The sequence below is a fragment of the Rattus norvegicus genome, chromosome 1 (assembly GCF_036323735.1).
Source record: "Rattus norvegicus strain BN/NHsdMcwi chromosome 1, GRCr8, whole genome shotgun sequence".
NCBI classification, from domain to species: Eukaryota; Metazoa; Chordata; class Mammalia; order Rodentia; family Muridae; genus Rattus; species Rattus norvegicus.
Window position 1 is genome coordinate 196,314,010 of NC_086019.1, and position 22,940 is coordinate 196,336,949.

Sequence of the window (22,940 nt, forward strand, 5' to 3'; positions counted from 1 at the left end):
ACCTCAGTAAAGATGCCAGCAGTTCTGAGGGAGAATCCTGTCGTCCCAGCTGCCCATCCAGGGTGAGATCAGCAGAAATACATTTCATTCAAGGAGCTCAAAACATCTTCCACACTCCATTTCCAGAAGGCATACAACACCAAAACAAAGGAGAAAACAGACGTGTAGTCTAACATGGAGAATAACTCAAGGAAAAGAGAGGTCTGAGCAGAAAGAGGAAGGCCAAGAGCCACGCCTGACAAGAGGGACCTTGGGGAGATTGACATGGGGACTTAAGCAGTTCAAAGGCCAACATGGGCCAGATGGCCCCAGGAGGAAAATGAAAGAGTGAATTGTTGTTATACATTTTGTGTCTGTGTGTGCGTGCACAGACCCCTGACGTCTGTATACACATGTCAGAGGAGATCTGCAGGTCCATCACAAACTTTGACATGAATGAGGCCATGACCGCATGTCCTATAACCCCAGCCCCAGGTGGGGTGTGGCGAGACAGGTAGATCCAGGGGAGCTTGCTAGCCAGCCACTCTAGCTTAAATTGCAAGCTCTGGGTTCACTGAGAGGCCTTGTCTCAAAAAAATAAAGTAAGGTGGAAAACAATAGGTAAAGACAGCCAAGGTCAACATCTGTTCTCTACACAAATACACATACGTACACACATGTGTGGATACAAGAAGCAAACAAACCAAAACTTAGAAAGAAATGGAAAGGAAGAAAGGATGGACAGACAGACAGGTGGAAGGAAGGAAGGAAGGAAGGAAGGAAGGAAGGAAGGAAGGGACCAAGAACAAGAAATATCTGTTAAGCAGTTTGCAGTAGTTGCCCAGGTGTCCAGGAAATGGAACTAGAGGACCTGAAATAAGGACTATTTTTAAAGAAACACCATAAATGTTTCTTGGCTGTTTGAACAATGAAACAATCAATACATCAGTTAAAAATAACCCCTGCAACCCTCTCTTTCACATTTCCATCTCATCTCTAGCCTTTTCAATTTTTCTACTCATCCCAAGACCATTTCTCCAGGCACATGCATGAAGAACCGAGGCCAGTTCGTATCTTGCTTATAAATTCAGCACAGAACTGCAGAGCAGAATTTCTTTTCCCTCCCCCTTTAAGAGTCCACATTTTTTTTCCTGTAATGCTCTGGAGAGAAGGCCGATGGAATTTTCTTAGTAGTACCGGAAAGCACGTGGCTTTCCCTTCCATGGCCAGCCTGGGCTCTGAAGGCATGGCCAGCTGAGATGTCCCTGGCAGCACTCATGTTATATTTTTATAGAGAGACTTGAAAGAAAAACTAGCAGGCTATTTGAAAAAAAAGAGAGACAATAACCTTCTGTGCGACTTAGCAAAGGTTTTAACTTTCAGATATGCTTAGGGGAAACCCATGGACTCACCCGTTTCTCAGCCTGGTTCAAAGCTGGCATAACATAAAAAAGTCCCCCTAAAAAGCAACCACTTGGTCAAAATCGGAAACTTTCTGCTAAGCACGAGAGGAAGTTGGTATCAAGGGAGTGAAAGCCGTGCTGCAGAGCTGAGAAGAACACATACAAAAGCTGGGGACATGTAGGCCTTACTGGGCTCCTGCAAAGATCAGGGGTCCCTAAGACTAGAAGAAATGGGCTCCAACTAGGGATTCGCTTATGCTAATCATGACATCTCTAGCAGGCACACTGTCTGTAATGAGGTTTACAGAGTCTAACCTCTGGGGTATTGTAAAGTACAGCACTATCATCACTTGCTAGGACAGTAGCTTGGTATATACTAGTTATTTTCCCCAGATTGTTCTGAATAAAACAGGGGGCTGGGACAGAGGACCTGGGTTCGTTTCCCAGTACACACCTGGTAGTTCACAACTGCCTATAACTCTTACAGGTATCTGACACCATTTTCTGGCCTACAGGATCCTGTATGCATAACTACAGATTAGTTATGGTGCACATAAACTAACTACAGGAACACACACACACACACACACACACACACACACACACACACGCACAAATTATCACTCAATGTTTTAAAAAATGGCATCATTTAGGTCCAAATGGTCCATAGACATTCAACTGGCTACCATTTTACAGCCTCAGTGGAGAGACCCAGGACAATGGAGCTTTGCCATTTTCCATTTTAAAGTCTCCTTTGCTAACATGAAAATTATTACAAATATGTGAAAACTTCCAGAGATGAATGGAGATTTGGGGGACAAAACTAGAATGTAAGTAGAATTCAGCAGTATAGCATTTGCTTAACATGTATGGGGACCTAGGTTCAATTCTCAGACCATTACACACACACACACACACACACACACACACACACACACACACAGAGAGAGAGAGAGAGAGAGAGAGAGAGAGAGAGAGAGACAGAGACAGAGAGACAGAAACAGAGACAGAGACAGAGAGACAGAGAGACAGAGACAGAGACAGAGAGACAGAGACAGAGACAGAGACAGAGACAGAGACATAGAGAGACAGAAAGAGACAGAGACAGAAACAGAAACAGAGACAAACACAGACTTAGACATAGACACAGACACAAGAGAAACTGTCATCTTTTAGACCAAAATCATATCTTGTCAATCAGAATGTATTTCATAATATGGAGACTCCACTGGCCAGATTTTGTGTAGGTTTCTCTCTAGAGGCTCACGACATACTGTGTGTGTTTATCAGAAGGAAGAGGTAGATATGGTGTATATGTGTTCACCAAAGGAAAGAGCTGGGCATACTCTATGTGTGTGGAGCTGGGCATACTCTGTGTGTGTGTGTGTGTGTGTGTGTGTGTGTGTGTGTGTGTGTGTGTTCAAGCACAGACACGCATGTCCCTACACACACATGCTCATCAAAGGAGGGAATGGACATAATGTGTATGCATAAATCAGAGGAAAGAGGGGAATGGCAAAAAAATCCCTAAAAAGGTCAAAATCATCTTGACTCACACATAGCAGTTTACAGGCACATAAATGTCAGCACTGGTGTTTTGGCAGCCAAATGAGATCCCTGCTAACTTAGTAAAATACTGACCACAAAAAATAAAAATAAAAAAATTAGCTACTTACATGCGAATCTAACAGGACACACAGGACTCATTTGCTTGGACATGACAAAACTTTGGTGAAGGAAACTAGATACTTTTCGTGGAAAAAGTGTGTGGTCCTGTATTGAAAGATTTAACACAAAGGTGTCAACCTTCAGCAAATTAATATACAGGTTTCACACGACGCCTGTGAAAATCACAGTAAGATATAAGCAAGATCATCATACAAACAAGATTTTGTAGATATAATGAGATTATTATAAAAGTAATATACAAAGGCAAAAGATCTTAATAAGCTCTAACAATTTTGAAATCAGATAAAGTGGGACAAATTGGTCTACTTAACTACAAACATTACATAATTGCAGTAATCATTGTTATTGTTCTTGGGTTTAACCCCAGAAGTAGAGAATGGACTGGAAATAAGAAAGGAAAGGAGGAAACACTCAGGGACTCATAGTACAGGGGAGAGACAGACACGGATTTGTGAAGCAGAATAGCAACTAGGTGTTCATCCACCCAGCTATGGCGGACTGATAATTAAGGAAGGGTCACAGCAGTGAGAGGACGGTGTCCTCAGCATGTGACATACACCTTAAAAGACTGGGTATGTCAACCGTGAAACAGTCAAAAGTTCCATGCAGCCAAAACTAACCTAAACAAAGTGTTAAAAAGAAGAATTTGAGGAAATATAATTATCGTAATCCCCGATCAAAGAGCTACTTGCCAAGATCCCAGGCACACATGCGATGTCCACCTCATTGGAGCCCCACGGCCTCCATCACTTTTGTCCATCTCTCCAGGATAGACCCTCCCTAAATCCTATCACAAATGGGTCAAGATAGTCAAGGTCAAGGTCATCATCCCAACTTGGAGACCTGATCTCTGAAGCTTTCTGGCACTCATTTGACACTATGAAGGGGAAATTCCACACCTGCACTTATGTGGTAGATCACAGTCTGTGGCAGGCAGGCACACTTGAAATGTTATACATCAGCTTCTGTGTATAAAAGGCATAAGAAGAAAACTGGCTTCTTGAGTTTAGCCTTGAGTTCTACACCCAAGATGTCTCATGCTGCACATGTGAACATTAAAAAAAAAAGTACTTCTGGTCCCAACTATCCCCATCATCGGCCTATTAGAAGCCCCCAGTCCTCAGAAGTAGTCTGTACTAGGCACTTTCCACCTCTATACACAAGTAAGGAAATCCTGGCTGAATCCTCTTCAGTTGGAAAAGGAAGCGTTTGGAGCCAATTCCTTATTGGAATCACAAGGAAGCTGGCTGCAGCTTGCCCATCCCCTCCCCACTGAGCCACATTCCAGCTGTCTAACGGCCCAAATCTGGCCCAGTGCTGAATTAGAACTCTGGGCAGAACTGTTGATCCCAAGAGGTCTAGACATGCCTTCCACAGCTGCTACAGACAAAATACAAAACAGAAAGGTCTAACTTGTTTGCAGTAGACATGCTCAGTAGGTAGAAAAAGAGTCCACACTTTTTATTCTCCTCTTTCCCTCTTACCTCCCTCTCTGGTAGAATTGTAATCACCAAGCCAAATGCTTCCACCACATTCTCAGTACAGCCAAATGTTGGAGCCTGTGTGAAATATCACCCCATTGATTTATTGGGATTTTCACTTTAGACTGGTTAGCACACCTATTTGAGAATGCAGCACAAATGCCATAAACTGCCAAGTATTATCCACTTCCCATTACCTTGTTAACTTGCCTATGGGGAGACAACACTATTTAGAGAAACACTGTTTTGGGGCCAGGAGGCAATACATTTGGGTAGAGGGTGAAGCTGCAAGGCCCACAGCAGAGAGCTAAAAGCACAAGAAGAAAATAGACAAGGACCCCCAAATCTGGAATTCTCAGAGGAAAAGAAACCAAAGAAATGGCCCTTGTGGATGCTGGAGAATGAAGGTGTGGCCCTAGCTGAAAGCCCAAACAGCTTCCAGCACAGCTAGAGGCTCCACCATGGCACAACATGCTATAGACAGCAAATCACCAGAGCTGAACTGACCACTGAAGGACTGATGAATGGTAGCACCTTTGTTGTTGTTGTTGTTGTTGTTGTTGTTGTTGTTGTTGTTGTTGTTGTTGTTGATGATGATGATGATGATGATGATGATGATGATGCAAAAACTCTGGTTTAGATAACAGGGGTGTATCTTCTCTGCAGGCCAGAATCCTAAAGTCAATATGTCAGTGAGGCTGAGTTCCTTTTGTTGCAAAGAGAAGGTCCCCATGGCCTTGCTAATCCACTTCCGTGCTTGCTCATAGCCCAACCCTACATATCTGGAAGCAGGGACTTTTTTGCCCGGGAGCTATATCTCTGGTTTGTCTTCTTCTTCCCTGTTGTGCAGACACAGACTCTAGCAACTATCCTGGATCAGTCAAACAACCCAGGGTTGTGCCCCATGTTAAATAGAGCTGACTGACAACCTCATTCCCACCTGGCACTTTGTCCTGGAAACTTGCTTAGTCACAGCTTCCAGGCACAGGAAGGTGGATTGGAGGAGGAGGGTTAGTCCCTATGGACCAATTTCCCTTCCTCTGTAAAACTCAAATCTTATAACCTAGTTAATATAATGCCAACTATATATAACGTTATCCTATTATGTCTTCCTTCTGATTTAAAAATAGATAAAATAATGACCCCTTTTGGGGAAGGTCCCGGGCCTAGTCTCAGAAACCCTCAGTGAAGTATATGGCACAATCCCTTGGTCTACACTCTAACGAACCTCATGCCACAAGAGAAAATGAGGGGTCATGAGGGACACCAGTGCAGAGACAAGGAGTGGAGGAAGCAGGAAAAAAGAGGGCAAGCATTCCCCTACAAGACAGGCAAGCTAAGCCAGCTTCTCTGACTTTCTACAGTTCAGTCTCCTCGTCCATGTAATGGGTCACTGGGCACCACATGAGGGGGCACAGGCAAAGTGCTCACAGTCCCTGCTTAGGTGCCTATACTCTGTTATTTAAAGAAATTCCCAAACTAGCAAAGGTACCCCACCCAAAAGCAGACAGGACAAAAGGTCAGACTCGACTTTTTTGATATCTGTTGCATCTTTTCTAGGTACTATGTGTAGGTGCTGGGGTACTAGGAGATCTAGCTCTGGGCATATGGGGAAAGGACCCAGAGGTAGGGTGGATAAGAAGAAGCCACCATGTTAAAAGCAGCACCAACTTGTGAGGTCTCTGCTACATGTTGGGAGTGTGATTGGGTTTCCTACTGCATTGTATGGAACACACAGCCAGCTGACCAAAGTGCATGGTCTGAGAGAGTGATAGGTGGAGCTGCTACAGTTTGAGGACCCTCTACAAGAGGGACAGAGTCTGAAGAAAGCGACAGCAACAGCAGGCTGCTTACTGTATGCCCAGCATAACCTCACCAGCATGTTCCTTCAATCCTCACGTCAGCCCCCATGGTGTATACTAGTATCACACTTGATGAGTGGAGAAATGGAGGCACAAAAAGTCTCAGAAATGTATTCCTGGACATGCAGCCAGGAATGCCAATGTCAGTCTGGAATCTGGGATAGGTCCATTCCACAAGTTTTGAGTAGCTGTGACAGGAGAAATTGAGTATAAAGAGCAGAGACTTATTTTGGCTCATGGTTCTAGAGGGCTCAGCCTACATGCTTCCTTATTTCTATTGTTTCTAAGCCTGTGATGGTGCAATGCATCCTGCCTGAGAGGGTGTGGTGGAGCAGAGCGATTCATGTTCTGAAATATGCAAAGCAGAGGTGGAGGCAGGGACAATGTATAACGCCTAGAAGCACACATCCAGTGACCCCCTCCCACCTCCCTATCGTCTCCCAAGTCATAAACCCATCAATGGATTACTCCATAGATGAGGTCAAAGCCCTCCTGAGCCAATCACTTCCCAAAGGCCCCTGCCTCCGAACACTGCTGTACTGGAAACCAGACTTGTACTGCCTGAGTCTTTAGTTGTCATTTCTAATCCAAGTCAGGACATTGACAAAGAACCAGAGCTTCTTTCCCAGTGGGTCAACCTGTCTCCACCCTGTGGTTTAGCCCCCTGTGCTAGACATACTGTGATCCTGTTTAGCCTCTGGAGAAGGAAGAGATGAGAGAGGCCAATGGCAGAGACCCAACCTAGACCCAACACTGGAGATTTCAGGGCAAATGAGCCTGCTATGCTCCAGGAGCAACATCAGTGCAGCACAAACACATGAGTGGGTAGACAGTCAAGTAAACACAGGGAGACCAAGGTTGATTTCAAAAGCTGGCAAAAGAAAGCAAAGTGGTCTCCCTCCCCCAGCAGAGAGGGCATCAAGGGCGCTGGCCCTAAGGAGGCAGCATGATTGATCTATCTATGGAGCACAAAAAAGGAAACTTTTGATCTAGGAGTAGATCGAGCATCGTGAAGTAAACACATATGGACAGAGGGAGCTAATCCAACAGGATTTGTGGGACAGAACATCAGCTCACCAGATGTGATCATTAATATTGATCATCAACTTAGCAGAATCCAGACAAGCCTCTGTAATTTCTATGAGGGATTTTCTAGATTAGGTTATCTGAGGTAGGAAGAGCCATGCTCCATGCTGGTGGCATTGTTCCATGGACTGGGACCTTTGACTGCATAAACAAGACTGCATTCCTGCTGCTATGTCTTTCCCACCTTGATGGACTGTGAACTTGAGCCAAAATAGATCCTTCCTTTCTCAAGTGTCTTTTAACTTTGTTGTAGCAATAAAACAAGTGTCTACTGCAAACAAGGAAAGGGGCTTGCTACAAAGAGGTCTTTTCCACCAAGAAACAAAAATGGGTAAAGGCAAGGGTATCAGCAATCGCCCTGAGGGTGTCCCAAGGAGCAGCGACCCTGGCACAAAAACCTTGAAAACGAAACGGTGAAGCTACCAATCCAGAAGCCAGCTTTACAGTTTTTCTACTTCAGACATGTCACCATCTGAGAGCTCATTGCTCAGTCACTGACACCCAGAAACCCAAGAGGGATGCGTGGGAGGCATCCATGAAATCTCTGTTTGGTTTTAAACAGCTACCTATGCATAAGTAAAGCAGACAAAGTGCAGGGTGAAGAAGAGACTGCCTCACCTTGAACTTGAACTTGACAGTGTTTTCATCAAAACCCTTCAAGATCATGCCAAACTCTCCTGCTCAGAAACTGACAGTTCTCCAAGAAGTGAGAAAGGAGCGTGGAAATTTTCTCCCTAGGACCCCACAGGTGCCTGACATCTCATCTCCCCATTAGGCAAGGACAAGACATGGCATGATATGTTCTGAAAACACACCGCCTTCCCTCCCTCCCAAAGAGACAAGATGATTGATGAAGCCTCCCACAGTTCTTCCCTTCTGGGGCCTCCAGGTTCCCTTCCCCCTCCTTCAGTGCAGGGTTCTGGTGTCTCCTCCCTCCAAGCCCTGGCAAACTGTTCTATGTGTCACACATACTAAGTAGGGATAAGGTGACAGTGGTGAAGGATGGGTCAATCCCCAGAGTGCAGAAAGCCAGGTACCACTGGAGGCATTGCCACCTCAACACTGCATTGTGGAAATGAGACCCTGAGCAGGTGTTGGGGTTTCAGCTCTCCCTGCCCCAATGGAACCAGCCTTTGTCCCAGTCATTCTTTAACTGCTAAGTTCCTACCACCTTCAATTTTCCTTCTGGTGTGACTAGATTGCCCTTTACTTGTCCCCTTGACTCTCCCTGTCCATCTCACCCTGAACACTCTTTGCCTGCTGCTTTGTGGCCTCAAGATTCTCAGACTAATTCTCCACTTTGTCATTCCTTCTGCTCACTCCCTAAGCCTCTAGTCCCCAGACAAGCCTCCACCACTTCTTAAGTCTGATATCCTTGAACCTGACCTCTGACTTGAACCCAAGTACCACTAGCACTAGACCTGGATTTCCAACTCTTCCCTCCTAGCACAGTGTGTGTGCACTAGCAGCACTCCATTGCCCTTGAACTTCTGAAGGGCAGCTACCATCAGCTACTCCATTCCCTGCATACAAACCATCAAGATAGCCCAAGGGATAATGAGAAGTCTGTGTTCTTAACACCCACTGAGCCCTTTCTGGGACTGGGTAGAAAATCTCCCTAGGTTTTTGTCCAACATTGATCTTGCAATTTTTAAGTTTCTGTCCATAAACCTGCCACACTCACCCTATGCAGAGAACTCTTCTCAAAAGCTGTAGAGACAGTTGCTCAGGAGACCTTCCTTCTTCTCAGGGTGACTCCACCTCTTGTCAGTCTCACAGCATCCCAGAACCATTTGTGTACTAGTCTGTCACAAATACTACTCACTTCAAGGCCAAAGTGTGATCATATAATAACTTGTCTGTCTGATCCTACTTTCCTTGTGACTTGGGTACCTCATACTTCTCAAAAAAAAAAAAATAGTACCCTGAATCTCTGCTAAGACATCTCATTCCAAACCCATGCTAACTTCTTGGTGCCATGACCAAATCTGCCAAATCTTTGTATTCTTGGGCACAAAGCCTGGCTTACAACCAGAGTTCTCTATTTGTCTTACTAACTATTCTGACTTCTTGCTCCAAATTCAGCCAACTGGTCAACCTTCCAGAGTTCTCTTCATCCTCTCTCCACAAAATCTTACCAACACAAACCTGGTGCTCAAGTTACTGCCTCACTTAAAAAAAACACAGATGGTTTTCCCTACTAAACAGTTAAAGTGCAAAACATTTGGTTTTTAAAATTTGTCGGCATTTCTTCCAAGTCCTTAGAAGCACTGACTCACCTCAGCAGAGTAATTAACTTTTCAATCATCATGCTGGTTATAATTGCAACACTCACATGTCTAATATACTTTCTGTCATTAGGGAAATGAAAGATTGGTTTCTATCGGGGCACTAACGTTTCACTAAATGGCAATGCAGTGAGGAATGATAATTTATATTGCTGAAAAATATAAATTACTCAAAATCATTACAACAATTATATTTTATAACTCCAGATAGCCCAAATTAGTTGAAAGAATTATTAAAAATGAAATTGCAGACTTTGTCATCAGCTCGAATGGGAATTACCCGGGGGATGTGGCAGCCATGCCTCAGGACCTCAGGGCATCATCCTCAGCTCTGGCATGGGTCCAATGGGAGCTCCACCCACCTCAGGTTAGTATGGCCTCTGCCTTCTCTTGAAGCCTCAATAGTATACTGGATTCTCCTACTAGACTGCCTCCTAAAGGCACAACTAAGTCTTGCTTGCATTTACAATCTTATTCTTAGTACAGAGCACTCAATAAATGCTATATGAATTAATTAATAAATATACAAGGAATGCCGGAAACAAAGTAATATTAAAAATGTTCATTTTAAAATATCAACTATGCCAGTCCTAAAAAGGGAAAGCATTTTTAAAAGTCTTTTCTTACTATTTAAATAACTTTCGTGTCTATTAGCATACATAGTATTGGGTTTCATCAAGGTATTTTTCCAAATGATTTTTGTTGTTGATGATGATTGCCTTTTCATCCCCACCATAATATACCGAAATATACATTTGTAAAGTGCTTTCTCCCTTCACATGACAAGAAGCTGGTTTTGTTTGTTTGTTTGTTTGTTTGTTTGGTTGGTTGGTTGGTTGGTTGGTTGATTGGTTGGTTGGTTAGATGGATGGTTCAATGATTGGCTGACTTTGTTTTTGAGGCAGGGTGTCATGTAGCCCAGGATGAATTACTTCAGAGTGCTCAGATAACAGGAGTATACCAGCATACTACATATTGGGGATCTAACCCAGGGCTTCCTTCATGCTAGGCCAGCACTCTACCAACTGAGCCACATCTCCTAGTGCAAAAAGCTGTTTAAAACAGTAACATCTACTTGACAAACTCCTTTCTGTAGCTAGAAACTCCTTTCTTCTCTGTGTCTAAAATCTTGCCACCCGAGTGCTCTTTCACATCTGATTAGAAAAGGTGAACTCTGACCCCGTTCTAGCTTTGCTTGAATCTCATATCTACCTATGGTCTGCAGAATAGCAGCTAAAGTATGGGGAAGTGGGTAAACTGTAACCTGCAAAGGGCATATCATGTAAACAGGATGCCTAATACAGAGACACTTGAAGAGAACTGAGGACCAGGCAGGTGATGTTCCTCCTCCTAGAACCACATAGAGTTGTCTCACATGCTTATCACTTTCAAGTGCTCCCAATAAATATTGCATTTGGGAGAAGGACCCATGGCTAAAAATAAAGCTAGAAGTATACTGCTCTGGAGAAACCCAGAGAATGGAAGGAAGAAAATTCCTTTCTATTAAACACTCATTGTGTGCTGTATAAGTTTTAAACATCCTAATATAATTTCTTACAATCACACACACACACACACACACACACACACACACACACACACACACACACTGTATGAGATAGAGAGTAGCCAGTCCATTTTAGAGGACAGAAAACTGAGGTCCAAAAGAGAAAGTCTGCATAACCAGCAGGAGCTAGAGGCATGCCATGATTTTAGGGTGGGAGCCACTTATCTCCAGAAGTCTGTCCCAACCTAGCCTTCTCTCTCCTACCTTCCTCTCCATTTCCTTATTCTACTGTAAGCCTTCTCTCTGTCATTTGTAGTCCAAGATCACCCATGACTTGTCAGGATGAATAAACCTTTGTTGATTTAATCATATTCATCTTTTAGGAAGTAATTTGTTGAGTATCGAACAGGTGCCTGGTTCTGCACAGGTTTCCCAAATACCAGGACATGGCCACTGTCAGCAATGCTCCCAGTAACTGCTAAAGAGAAAGACAGAAACCGAAAATGTGTCCATTCCAGAAACAATATGGGGTCAGGAGTCAGGGGAGAGAGAAAGGGGTGGGTATTGTCATGTTCACTGCAAGTATTTACAATGTCTAACATGGACATGTTTGTTTGCTTGTTTGTTTGTTTTACCATTTGCAACACATCCAATTGCCTTTGTGCACTGGTGAAGGAAAAGCTCAGCTGCCAAGCGTGCTACCCTTCCACTTCCTGTTGGCCCTTGGTGGAGACAGACAATTCCAGGAGGTCCAGGACACTGACACCCGTCAGACTTCTTGATTTCATTATCCCTTAGCAATAATTTGACTTGAAATAAATTTAGACATTAAGAAAAAATCAGACTCTTAGGAGTAATTCTATCACTCACATCTCTCCTTAAACACCCCTGAGAGATAGTGTTCCAGCTGTGCTCTCTTGCTTATTCCTCTTGTGTTCGTAGTTAAGAAGAAATGGGAGCACTGTGCTTACCTCACTTGCTTTCTCTAATAACCCACCGACTTCATCTCTAATGACAGTGACCAGACAGGTTAAGAGCCAAACACGATCATCAATCTCCTGCTTTCATTCCTTATTACTTCACACCAGTCTTTCCTTCCCAGCTTCCCCTTCTCCCTTGAGCAACCCAGCTTCCAAGCCCTCCTCCCTAAAAACCGTTCAGAATCCAAGTAATAAAAATAACTGTCATGTGATAATATGCCATTAAGGAGGGGAAAGCGCATAGTTCAGAGCAAACATTGCCATGCATGAATGTACGCGTAATTGCCACTGAAAAGCCAAGTAAATAAAGTCTAATCCTCAAAATAGCAAAAGATAATCAAATGTTGTCAAACTGCATGAAATATCCCAGCTCTGAAAATTATTTACTTAGGGGATACAATTCAAATAAAGGGGGGGGGAGCACAAAATTCTTCTCTCAATATGAAAAAGGTAGCAAGAAATTGGGACATGATGGAGGCATGGCTGAGTAAATCACAGGCCATTAAAAATAATCATTATGAAATCTGAGTCACAGCATGAAAATATAATATACTAAGTCAAAAATAACATAATTGGGTATGATATGCGGTGTATAAGAAAAAAATCTGTTGGTATAAAGACAGTGGGACCATGGGTAATGTTTCGAGACACTATTAGATGTTTCAGTGTTATCTTTTTTATTAAAAAAAATGGAAAGCAGAAGATGAGTCACTGCCAGACAAAAATATGGTCACTATTGATTTAATGTTGCTCATTTATTAGGGAGTCATTTGTTGGGCATCAAACAGGTCCTTGTACTGGATAGGTCCTCCAAATGAAAGGGCATGGCCTCTATCAGCAAGGATCTCAGTAACAAAGACAGAAACCAATAATAGAGAATCTGAAATATGTCTGTATCAGAAACAATGCAGGGACAGGAACAATGACAGGTGGTTAACTGTGAGTACAGATATCAAGTCTTACTCCAGTTTAGTTATTAATGTTGACCACTTTGAAAGTTAAAATTAATCTCCATGGTGGTTAGTGTTAATTGTCAACTTGACAGAATCTAGAGACATCTGGGATGTGGGCCTTTGGACATGCTTCTGGGGGATATCTTTGCTATGTTAATTGAAGTGAGAAGATCCACCCACTGTGGGTGGCACCATTCCCTAGACTGGGGTCCTAGACAGTGTAAATGGAGAAAGGAAGCTAAGCAGCAGCATGCACTAGTCAGCACTCATCAATATTTGTTTCTTCACTGGTGATACAATATAATCAACCAGTATACACCAGAAACAACCTTAAAAATCTCATGGAAAGCTATCCTGGGAAATTGAACTGCTTTCAGAAGCCATGTATATTGCTACTGTAAAGACACAAAAATATGATTCTTTCTTGAGAAGCTCACACCTAACACTTGGTCATGTCTTATCCTTTCTCTGAGTATCCCTCTCTAAATCCCAGTGCCCAGTGCTAAGCCTATATTCACATCTATTTCAAATAAACTCCAATCTACTTGGTAGAGACTCCTAACTTCTTTCTGCAACAAAGTCATGACTCCTGTCTTCACCAGAGTAGACATCTCTGAAAAGACTCCCTCGGGCTACTACAGTCAGCAGCATGGAGCTGTATCTGTGGCCCTTGCCTTTCTGACACTGGCAGTCTTGTCAGAAAGCCATGATTTTACATGATTGATCAATATCGAAAGATGCCAAGAAGTGAAACTTTGGATTGCAGTAGTGTGAAGGGACATGAGCTATGAGGAACAAGGGATCTGAATGGAGTCACCCAACCAGTTTTCTAATGTTGGTATCTTTGACTTCTCAGTGTGGACAGGTATAGAGGAGCCTGAAGATTTCTCATATGAATTCAGAAATCACTAGTGTCCTGTTCTAGTGTCCTGTTGACCACACTGAGACCTGCTGAGGCCGTACTGCATGCACAGGACCCAAGGTCAGAGTCATTCATCTCCATAGCTACCCTGATGTGCTTATTAATGCTTCTGGATGGTAAGTGTTGTATTTTTAATAAGAGTAAAAACATACAGGATTTCTCATGCTGACTTGATAAGTGGGCAGCCCTATGGCTCTAAGTCCACCTGCCCTGACTTGCCATCATCATCACCACCCAAGTCCAGGAGGTGCCACCATCCTAAACTTCAGCTCTTTACTTACAAATATTAACTCCCCATGGGCCTCCTCCCAGTGCCTAACATTCAACATCCTATTTCAGTCTCTATGAATACTCTAGGTCCTTGTCTGAGCAGAATCATCGGGTAGTCATTTTTTTTATTTATCACCATGCACCCAAGGTTCATCCTCATACAGCATGTGTCAGAATTCCCTTCCTCTTTAAGCAGAATAGAGTGCCACAGTAGAAAAACACAGTGGGGCATATGCTTTCTTCTGTTCTCTCCTGCTCTGTTTTGAGACAGGGTCTCACGTAGCCTAACTTTATAGCTGTGGTGGATTATAAGAGAATGCCCCCATGGCCTCTGGCATTTGAACACTTGGTTCCCGGGAAGTGGTGCTGTCTGTGGGAGTCTAAAAGATGTGGTTTTGCTGGAGGAAGTGCGTCACTAGTCACGGTATTTGAGGCTTCAAAGCTTCACACCATTCCCACTTCAATCTCTCTGCTTGTGGTTCAAAATATGAGCTCTGAGCTTGATGTTCCAGTTGCCATGCCTCCTGTCTCCTAGCTATGTGACCCTTTTCCCTTGGAACTGTAAGCCCAAATAAACCTCCTTCCTGACTTGGTCTTGGTTTTAGCATAGCAATAGAAAAATAAAGAGTCCAGGAGCTAAAGCTGACTTTGCACTGATCTTCCCACCTGTGCCTCCCAGCTGTTGAGAGTCCAGGAGTGCACGACATCCCCTGCTTTATTCGGTGCTGGAGATAGACCCCAGGGATCCATACATGCTAAGCACACACCTACCAACTGAGCTACATCCCAGCCAAGATGGAGGGTTTTGAGAGGTCAGGATCACCGTCAGACCACCTTTGTTACTGTCACACTCTAATCCTAAATTCAAGATTGAGGAGTGGTCTCATTCCCTGATCTCTGAGCTCGTTCATTCCTCACTTATAACACATCTCAAGTGGCCATTTGTCTGGGAACCTGCCAAGACTTCCAGTCCTTCTCCCAGTCTGCATGGTTCTTCCTCTCTCCTCCCAAGACTGTGTGCTCACTGCTTGCTGAGAGTTCTTACCTCAGGCTGAGTTTAACCTACCTGTCCAGATACCAATAATTTGTCAGTATCCAAGGTACTAGCCACCTGCCTTAGGGTTTAATCTATGACTTCCCCCACCCCCACCCCCATCCAACTCATCCTTCCTTCTCAGTGAACCTTGCCTTGTCCCACTATAGGTGTCCTTTCAGCCTTGGCCACATTCCAGTCACCCTTCATCAGGTACTGCTCTGTGGTTTCCCTTCAATTATAGGCAGAAGACAGTGCCTGTCAGGCACAGGTGCTGACCCACTTACAGCCAGAGAGAGTTCCTTCCTTGGGTAATGACCCCTGTGAACTTAGTCAGGCGCCGGGCGTCCACTTCGATCCACTGATGCAAGTCGTTCCTACCGGCACACCAAGCCCCATCGTAAAAGTCGTTTTCATTAATGCCTGCCTGGGAAGAAGAAATCGGTGTTCAGAAAGACCTTGGATTGAAGATGACTAAGACATCTTTTTCTTGAGACTGAGAGGAAGGAAGAGAGGACAGGAGAAGAAAAGCCACCGCACCACAAACTCCTTACTCTAAACCATGGGAAGGAGGTAGAAATATCTCGGTATACCATGTTTCCTTCTTGCCATGTGTGAAAAGCTAAATTTAATAAGCTCCTACTAGTGATTCAGTCAACACACAAAATCCCATCTCCTATGTACTCATCATGATGGCTACCATTTCCAGTTTGACACGTTCTAGAAATGAACTACTGGACAAAATTCTGAGCGTGTCTGTGAGGGAACTTCTAGATCAGGTTAATTGGGTATCAGAAGATCCACTGTGGATATGGGCAGCACAATTTCTGAGTACCCCAACTCATCTCTGTCTTCTGCCTGACTGTGGACACAATGTGACCAGCTGCCTCACACTCCTGCCACCATGCCTTCCTGCCTTGAAAGACTAAACCCTCAAACTGTGGAACAAAATAAAGGATGTCTTCTTTAAGATGCTTTAATCAGGTATTTTGTTCCAGAAATGAGAAAAGCAGCTCATCCAGCCGCCCCCACACCAGGTGCTGGGGAACCTCACCACCCAAGCAGCAAGAGATCCACAGCAACAAGAACAAGGAGGCCGGTGCTATTCAGGGAGTCTGAGTAAACGGCCTTGGGAGCATTTAAGGACAGTTCAACTGAGTCCCTGAGACCATATAGAGACTCCCCAAAACGTAAGTACTTATTAGTGAGTATCTGTCCACCAATAACTTGTTTGATGCGTTCATTTTTGCTCACTAGTATGGATAAAACATTATGTCTTTGCATTTCCAAGGTAGGTCAAATTGCTGCTCTGAAATTATCCCCGCAGTCTCACCATTTAAAGAGATAATTCCTTGACATCATTTTAAGAATGTCTAATTAGAGACGTTTGAATCAAGTGAAGCCTTCCAGTTTACTAAGGCTCAGTCTGCATGGATTCTGTTTTATTTTTAAGTGACTCCTTTATACAGTTCTAGTCAGATAACAGAAAGTATGCTTCTTAGAATGTCAGATCATCTCAGGCTGAAGAGACAGCTCAGCCGTTAAAAGCACTGGCTACTCTTGCAGAGGACCAGAACTGGGTTCCCTCAACCCTTATTGGGCAGCCCACAACTTCCTGTAACTCCAGCTCCAAAAGATCGGATGCCTTCTTCTGGATTCCACAGGTACCTACACCCCTGTGCACACTCCCTCTACACACATACACATAAATAGAAGTAAAGTGAATCTTTTAAGACTAATAATAGGTTAGCCCGTCATCTCCATGTCTTTGACCCTTTTCACCTTTGACTACTTTTTAGTGAGTTTTAGGGACAGCCTGGCTTTTAATAAGCAACAGAATGTGAAGTTCAGGGTAGAGCTATGTATAGAACTGGGCTGTCAGTCCCAGAATCCTACCCTTATTAGCACACGAGTTAACACAGCGGTCTTAGTTAGGGTTTCTATTGCTGTGATAAAGCACAATAACCGAAACGCATCTCGGGGAGAAAGGGGTTTACTTCAGCTTACAACTCTCAGGTTACACTCCATCACTGAAGGAAGTCATGGCAAGAAGTCAAGGCAGGAACCTGGAAGCAGGAACCGAAGCAGAGACCATGGAGGAATGCTGCTTACTGGTTTGCTCCTCGTAGCTTGCTCAGCCCAATCTCTTACACAACTCAGGCCCACCCGCCTGTAGCTGGCATCATCCTCAGTAGCCTGGGCCCTTCTACAGCAGCCATTTATCAAGAAAATGCTCTACCCTCTTACCTACAGGCTAATCTTCTGGAGGAATATTCTCTGTCAAATTTCCTCTTCCAACGTATGTCTAGGTGTGTGACAAGCTGACAAGAACCAGGCAGTAGAGCAGCCTCCTGTCGGGACCAAACTTGGTCCGTACATCCCTAGTGATTCCTGACACCACCCTCAATGACCTTTGAGGCAAATGGTAGAATACGGACAACCCAGTCTTCAGCAGGCACTGCCGTCACAAGTGACGGTCAGTTTCAGAAACTCTAAGTCAATACTCCTCAGAGAGCAAGCTTTAATCTACCCAGGTTCAGATGGCTTCAGTGATACATAGATGATATATCATAAAAATCAGTGATGGTGGTTGCTATGTAGGATCTGTCACCTAAAATCACCAGGAAAAGTTTGCACTTCACTGTGTTTCCAGTGACTCCAGGTACTGATGTAGGTTAATCCTTAAGAAACCTGGTGCCTGCTGCATAGCATCTCAGTTTCTTGTCTTGACAGACAGCAGGCAGGAGATGCCAGCCTTCAGGCTATAATTACACAGCCACTTCCTCTGCACAGTAGAAGGCAATTATCCTCCTAATGACAGATTTGCAGCACATTAATGACCTACAATGTCACAACTAGTGCCCTCTCAAGAAACCAGAACATGCACTTAAGTTTTTTGTTGTGGTTCCCCTGTTCTCGTAAAAGCACTCGAGACTGCTGCTCAGAGCTCCATTCATCTAACCCCCCTCAAACCTTCACTGAACCTGCACTATACAGCAAGTAGAAAAGGTGAAAGGTGTGTGTACCTCATCCCCGAGTACTAGTGCAGGCTGAAGGATGAAGTTTACACATGGCACCTTGGCGACAGACACCATGCAGATGCTGGTAGAGTGAACTCCAAGGATGCACCACAGGCCACAAGTCCTAGCTGACATCCCAGGGTTGGGATAGATGCTCCGGGCCTTGGTTTTCAGATATCTGTCAGTGTGGAGGTGATGATCCTTTCTCCCTCAGGGTCTATTACCAAATGTGGGTTCAAATAATGAGTGCTCACTAGGGCCGAGGAGATGACTCCATCAGTGAAGCATAAGGACCTCTGAGCTCCATCTCCAGTGGCCACTTACAAGCTGGTCATGTGGGTTTGTCTGTTATTCTAGCACTTAAGGTAGAGGTAGAGTCAGGCAGACTCCTGGACAAAGACAGGCACCTCACTTAGCCAGTGCTGGGTTCAATGGGAGACCCTATCCTAAAATATAAAGTGGAGAAGGGTAGAAGAAGAAACACACCTACTTAACCACCAGCCTCTACACACGTATACACATGCACACACATGCATACATATAAGCAAACACGTACGAAAACGCATGCATGCAGAGACACATACACGTACATACATGCACATGTGTGCACACACATATACACACACGCAAACATACACATGTGCACGTGCACACACACACACACACACACACAAATACATGTACATCAAAACACAACAGTGCTCCAGAAATGTTAGCTGTCAGAATATTCAAAGCAGGAAGGTTTTGGCTAGCACTGGCAACAGGTGCCAATGTGGGCACTTTATGAATTACTTCAAGTTTTACAGGACCCAGGAAATTATGTCCCTCTTCCAGTTCCCTGATATTGCTTCTTTATCCAACTTAAACCATCCAGGAAATGGTTGTGAACTCAGAAGAAAGGAGATTTGTGATCTAAGTTTCTAAACAGGAGTCCACACTACCCTGACGAGGGTAACAAGGCAATGTCTGGTGTCCCTGAGAACTGTTACATCTAGGGGAAAGGACGTCACTCAACACCTACAATGCACAGAACAACTGCTGCGCCAAGAGTTGCCCGAGTCAAGTGAAGCCACAGGCCTGGGATTATGGTCTAAGGTGAGGCCAAGGAGCCCCGAGTGATGTGGCAACATTGATATTCACACTGCAAAATCCTAGAAGCCAGTGCTGTCTGCCTGCTTCTTGCCAGCATCAGGTGACCAGGGCTTGGAACAGCATTTCAGGTTCCTGGCTTTACCAGTCTAGGGCTGCTGCTTCTGCTGCCAGTCTCAGCTCACTGTAGGCACAGCAACCAGTCAATTAAATAGAACAGTATTATTCTGCTGGGGGAGATGACTCACCGGGCAATTATAGCCATCTCCGAAAAATCAATTAGGGACTTAAAAAGCAAGCGTCCAGAGAGGTCACCAAATTATTCCGCAGGGCAATAAACAGTATTAGTGAAATGCCTCTGGGAAAGCAGAAAATATGAACATTCAGCCCTGTGTTTAAGATGCTAAGGAGAGCTGACACGAGGCTGAGGGGGGTTAAAGGCACTGCCACTAAGCCTGAGGACCCAAGTTCCATCCCCAGGGCCAACAGTGTAGAGGGGAAAAAACTGACTCCTGCAAGTTGTCCTCTGCCACTGTGCTTGCCTCCCGTGCATTAACTAATAAATATCATTTTAAAGAGAAAACCAAAAATAAAGAAGTTAGGAATACATTTCGAAAATGTCTCAGTAAGAAGTTGATGAAATAAAAGATTGGATATCTTCACGGATAAGCGAATCTGGGAAACCCCATTAACATGGTGGATTCTTTCTACTATGGCAGCAAATGGGTTGAGACGTAATGCAATTTTCTCAAGGCAATTGAGTTATACCAGACATTTGCAAGGCTCCTAACAGACCCGATTTTGTGAAGGTTAAATGTGGTTGGAGGTCTGTAATAAAGACACCAATGACAGGGTCCACTTAAGATGTCAGATGCAGAATCTCCCTCAAGGTGCTGGGCAAAAACTTTTTTGCTTTGCTTTTCTCCTCCCCTCAAAAACCTTCTGAGCAAAACAACATACAAAATAGAGCTTCAACCTCTGGTAAAATTCAAAGACATTGTGTTCCCTAGATCCCAACATACCAAGACAGAGCTGAGGACAGGGGTGCTTTGTGGCAGGAGACAGAAGTACAACTCACTAGCAGAACCGAATCCCAGACAAGCTCAGAGGAGTGCAGGAGTCTTGAAGGGGAGGCGGGCAAGGCTGAAGTGAACCACTTCCCAGTGGACATGGAGTAACTTGGTCCACAGGTGACTGAAAAATTGTTTACATGAAAAACAGTTATGAAGCCTAGATATGCGGACCCCAGGGCTGGGAGGGGACATGTGACAGGTTTCAGGGACTGTAACACACAGAGAAGTGCTGTCGGTCAGCTCATTCTTCTCAGTCTTTACCAGGCACGAGAACACCATGCAGCTGGACGTCAGATCTACCAAACACCAACACAAATGCAACAGAGAGCAGAAAGGTGCTCTAGGAAACTGTCATGGATGTCTCTAGAAGGAGCCCTCGCTTGCACAAAGCAAGAACAGGAAACAAATGTAAAAAAAAAAAAAAGGCAAAGAGAAGAATGGCTGCAATGGGTGAATAAAGTACTTGTCAGGCAAGTGCTGGGACCTGACTTCGAGTCACAGAACTCTACATAAAAAGCTAGACATGGCTCTGAGCAGGTGGGACAGGTGGATCCCTGGGACTCTTGGGCCAGCCAGTGTGGTGGAATTAGCAAGCTCCAGGTTCAGGGAGAGAGAGACCTTGTCTCAGAAAATAAGGTGGAGAGAGGCTGAGGAAGACATCAGACGTTAACCTCTATCCTCCACAGGCATGCACACACAGGCATATACACATATGCATGCACACATAAGCACACAGACACATACATGCACACACAGGCATGCACACACATATGCATGCACACACAGGCACACACACATATGCACACACACAGGCATGTACACACAGCCATGCACACACAAACAAAAGCAAAGAATGCAGAACAAAGATGCTGTCAGAATTCTCAACAGCAGCATTTACCAAAATGGAAAGAATATGTGGATCCCCAAGGTTAGGAAGAAGAGTGTGACAGGTTTCAGGGAAAGTCAGCACACAGTGGAGTGAGACTGTCAGCTCCATTCTTCTCAGCCTGGACCAGCTATCTGATTCCAGGTCCTCTAAAGAGTTCTCATCCTAGAACTTTAGGCTCTGCCTAACAGCATATCCATTTTGATGGGATATTAAAAACACTTTTAGATTCATCTGCTTAAGAAATGAAAATATTATTACCCATTTTTTTCAAAACAAAATCGTCTTAAGCTTTGGTTCAATTACAAATGGGCAGAAAGTTTGGGACCCTACTAACACCTGTTAGTCTACCTGCCCCCACTCAAACTAGGAATTTGGTGTAAAATATTATTAATATAGCCAGCTTCCCTAATGTTAGGTCTAACCGCACACCTAACAGCCTGCAGATGGACAAGGTCATACACCTAAAGGCTTTAAAATAAACAGGATGTGAAGTAGATAAACCCAGGTATGATCTCTGTTGAGAACTAGACCAACACAGCAGGTGATATTAATGTTGTAACCTCCCCCCACCCCTATGACTCAGCCAATGAGGAAAAGGAGAGAAGGACCCATATTCAGGATTACAAAAAAAGTGTTCTCTGTACTCAGAGCACCCGCCTCTACCTGGGTTGGGACTCAACTGTAAAATAAACTGACTCATGCTTGTTACCCTGGGCCTCCAGTGTTTGTTATTCTGATGTGCAGGGACCTCTGATCCCACACATCATCTCCCCCCAAACTTTATTACTCATGTACCATTTCCATTAAATTACTAGAGGATATAGTTAGACAATAATTAGAATGCTATCACAGGTCTGGGAGAAAGGAGTTGAAACCAACTGCCCATCAGAGAGCTGTATTAGCAGTGTTATTGGCCCCTTGCTCTAGGCACCGTGATGGGGCCCTGAAGGAGAAAGCCTTCCGTTCCAGTACACAGACAGAAGTCCGGGCTCTTCAGGGTTTCCAGTCTAGAAGAGAATTCTCAGACTGATGGAGCCTCACGACAGTAGCTGCACAGACGCGTCAGTGAACCATCCAGGGCTTCTGAAAAGTCGTCCACAGAAACACAGAAAGCAAGAGCTAGCTAAAAGTCACTCATGACCTCAGCTCCACAGAAAGTATACGGAAGCCATTCCAGACTCTGCCCTGGTACAAGGCAGAGGGGGGATCGTTTCAATAATGTAAGCAATTCTAGGAAAACAAAGGTGAAATAGATAAAACGAACTGTCATGGCCCAGAATTATTCTATTTAATAATTCTGGTAAAATCGGTAGAAAGTAATATTGAAGCAGCTGTTAAAAGGGAAACTAAAAAATTGACAGATTGGGGCCAGCAAGATGGCTCCAAAGGCAAGCATACTCATCTGATGTTCTGAGT

The 22,940-nt window shown here is 44.2% G+C and overlaps 1 protein-coding gene across 2 annotated transcripts in view; it reads right to left on the bottom strand.

Annotated features, from left to right (window-relative positions):
- The window catches only part of Cpxm2 (carboxypeptidase X (M14 family), member 2), a 110,421-nt gene that overhangs the window by 47,080 nt on the left and 40,401 nt on the right, over positions 1 to 22,940 (bottom strand). For both annotated transcript variants that reach the window (NM_001106306.1, XM_039107648.2), the window contains exon 4: positions 15,741 to 15,880. In NM_001106306.1, coding sequence (NP_001099776.1) covers positions 15,741 to 15,880 — 140 coding nt within the window. The remainder of the gene's footprint in view (positions 1 to 15,740; positions 15,881 to 22,940) is intronic.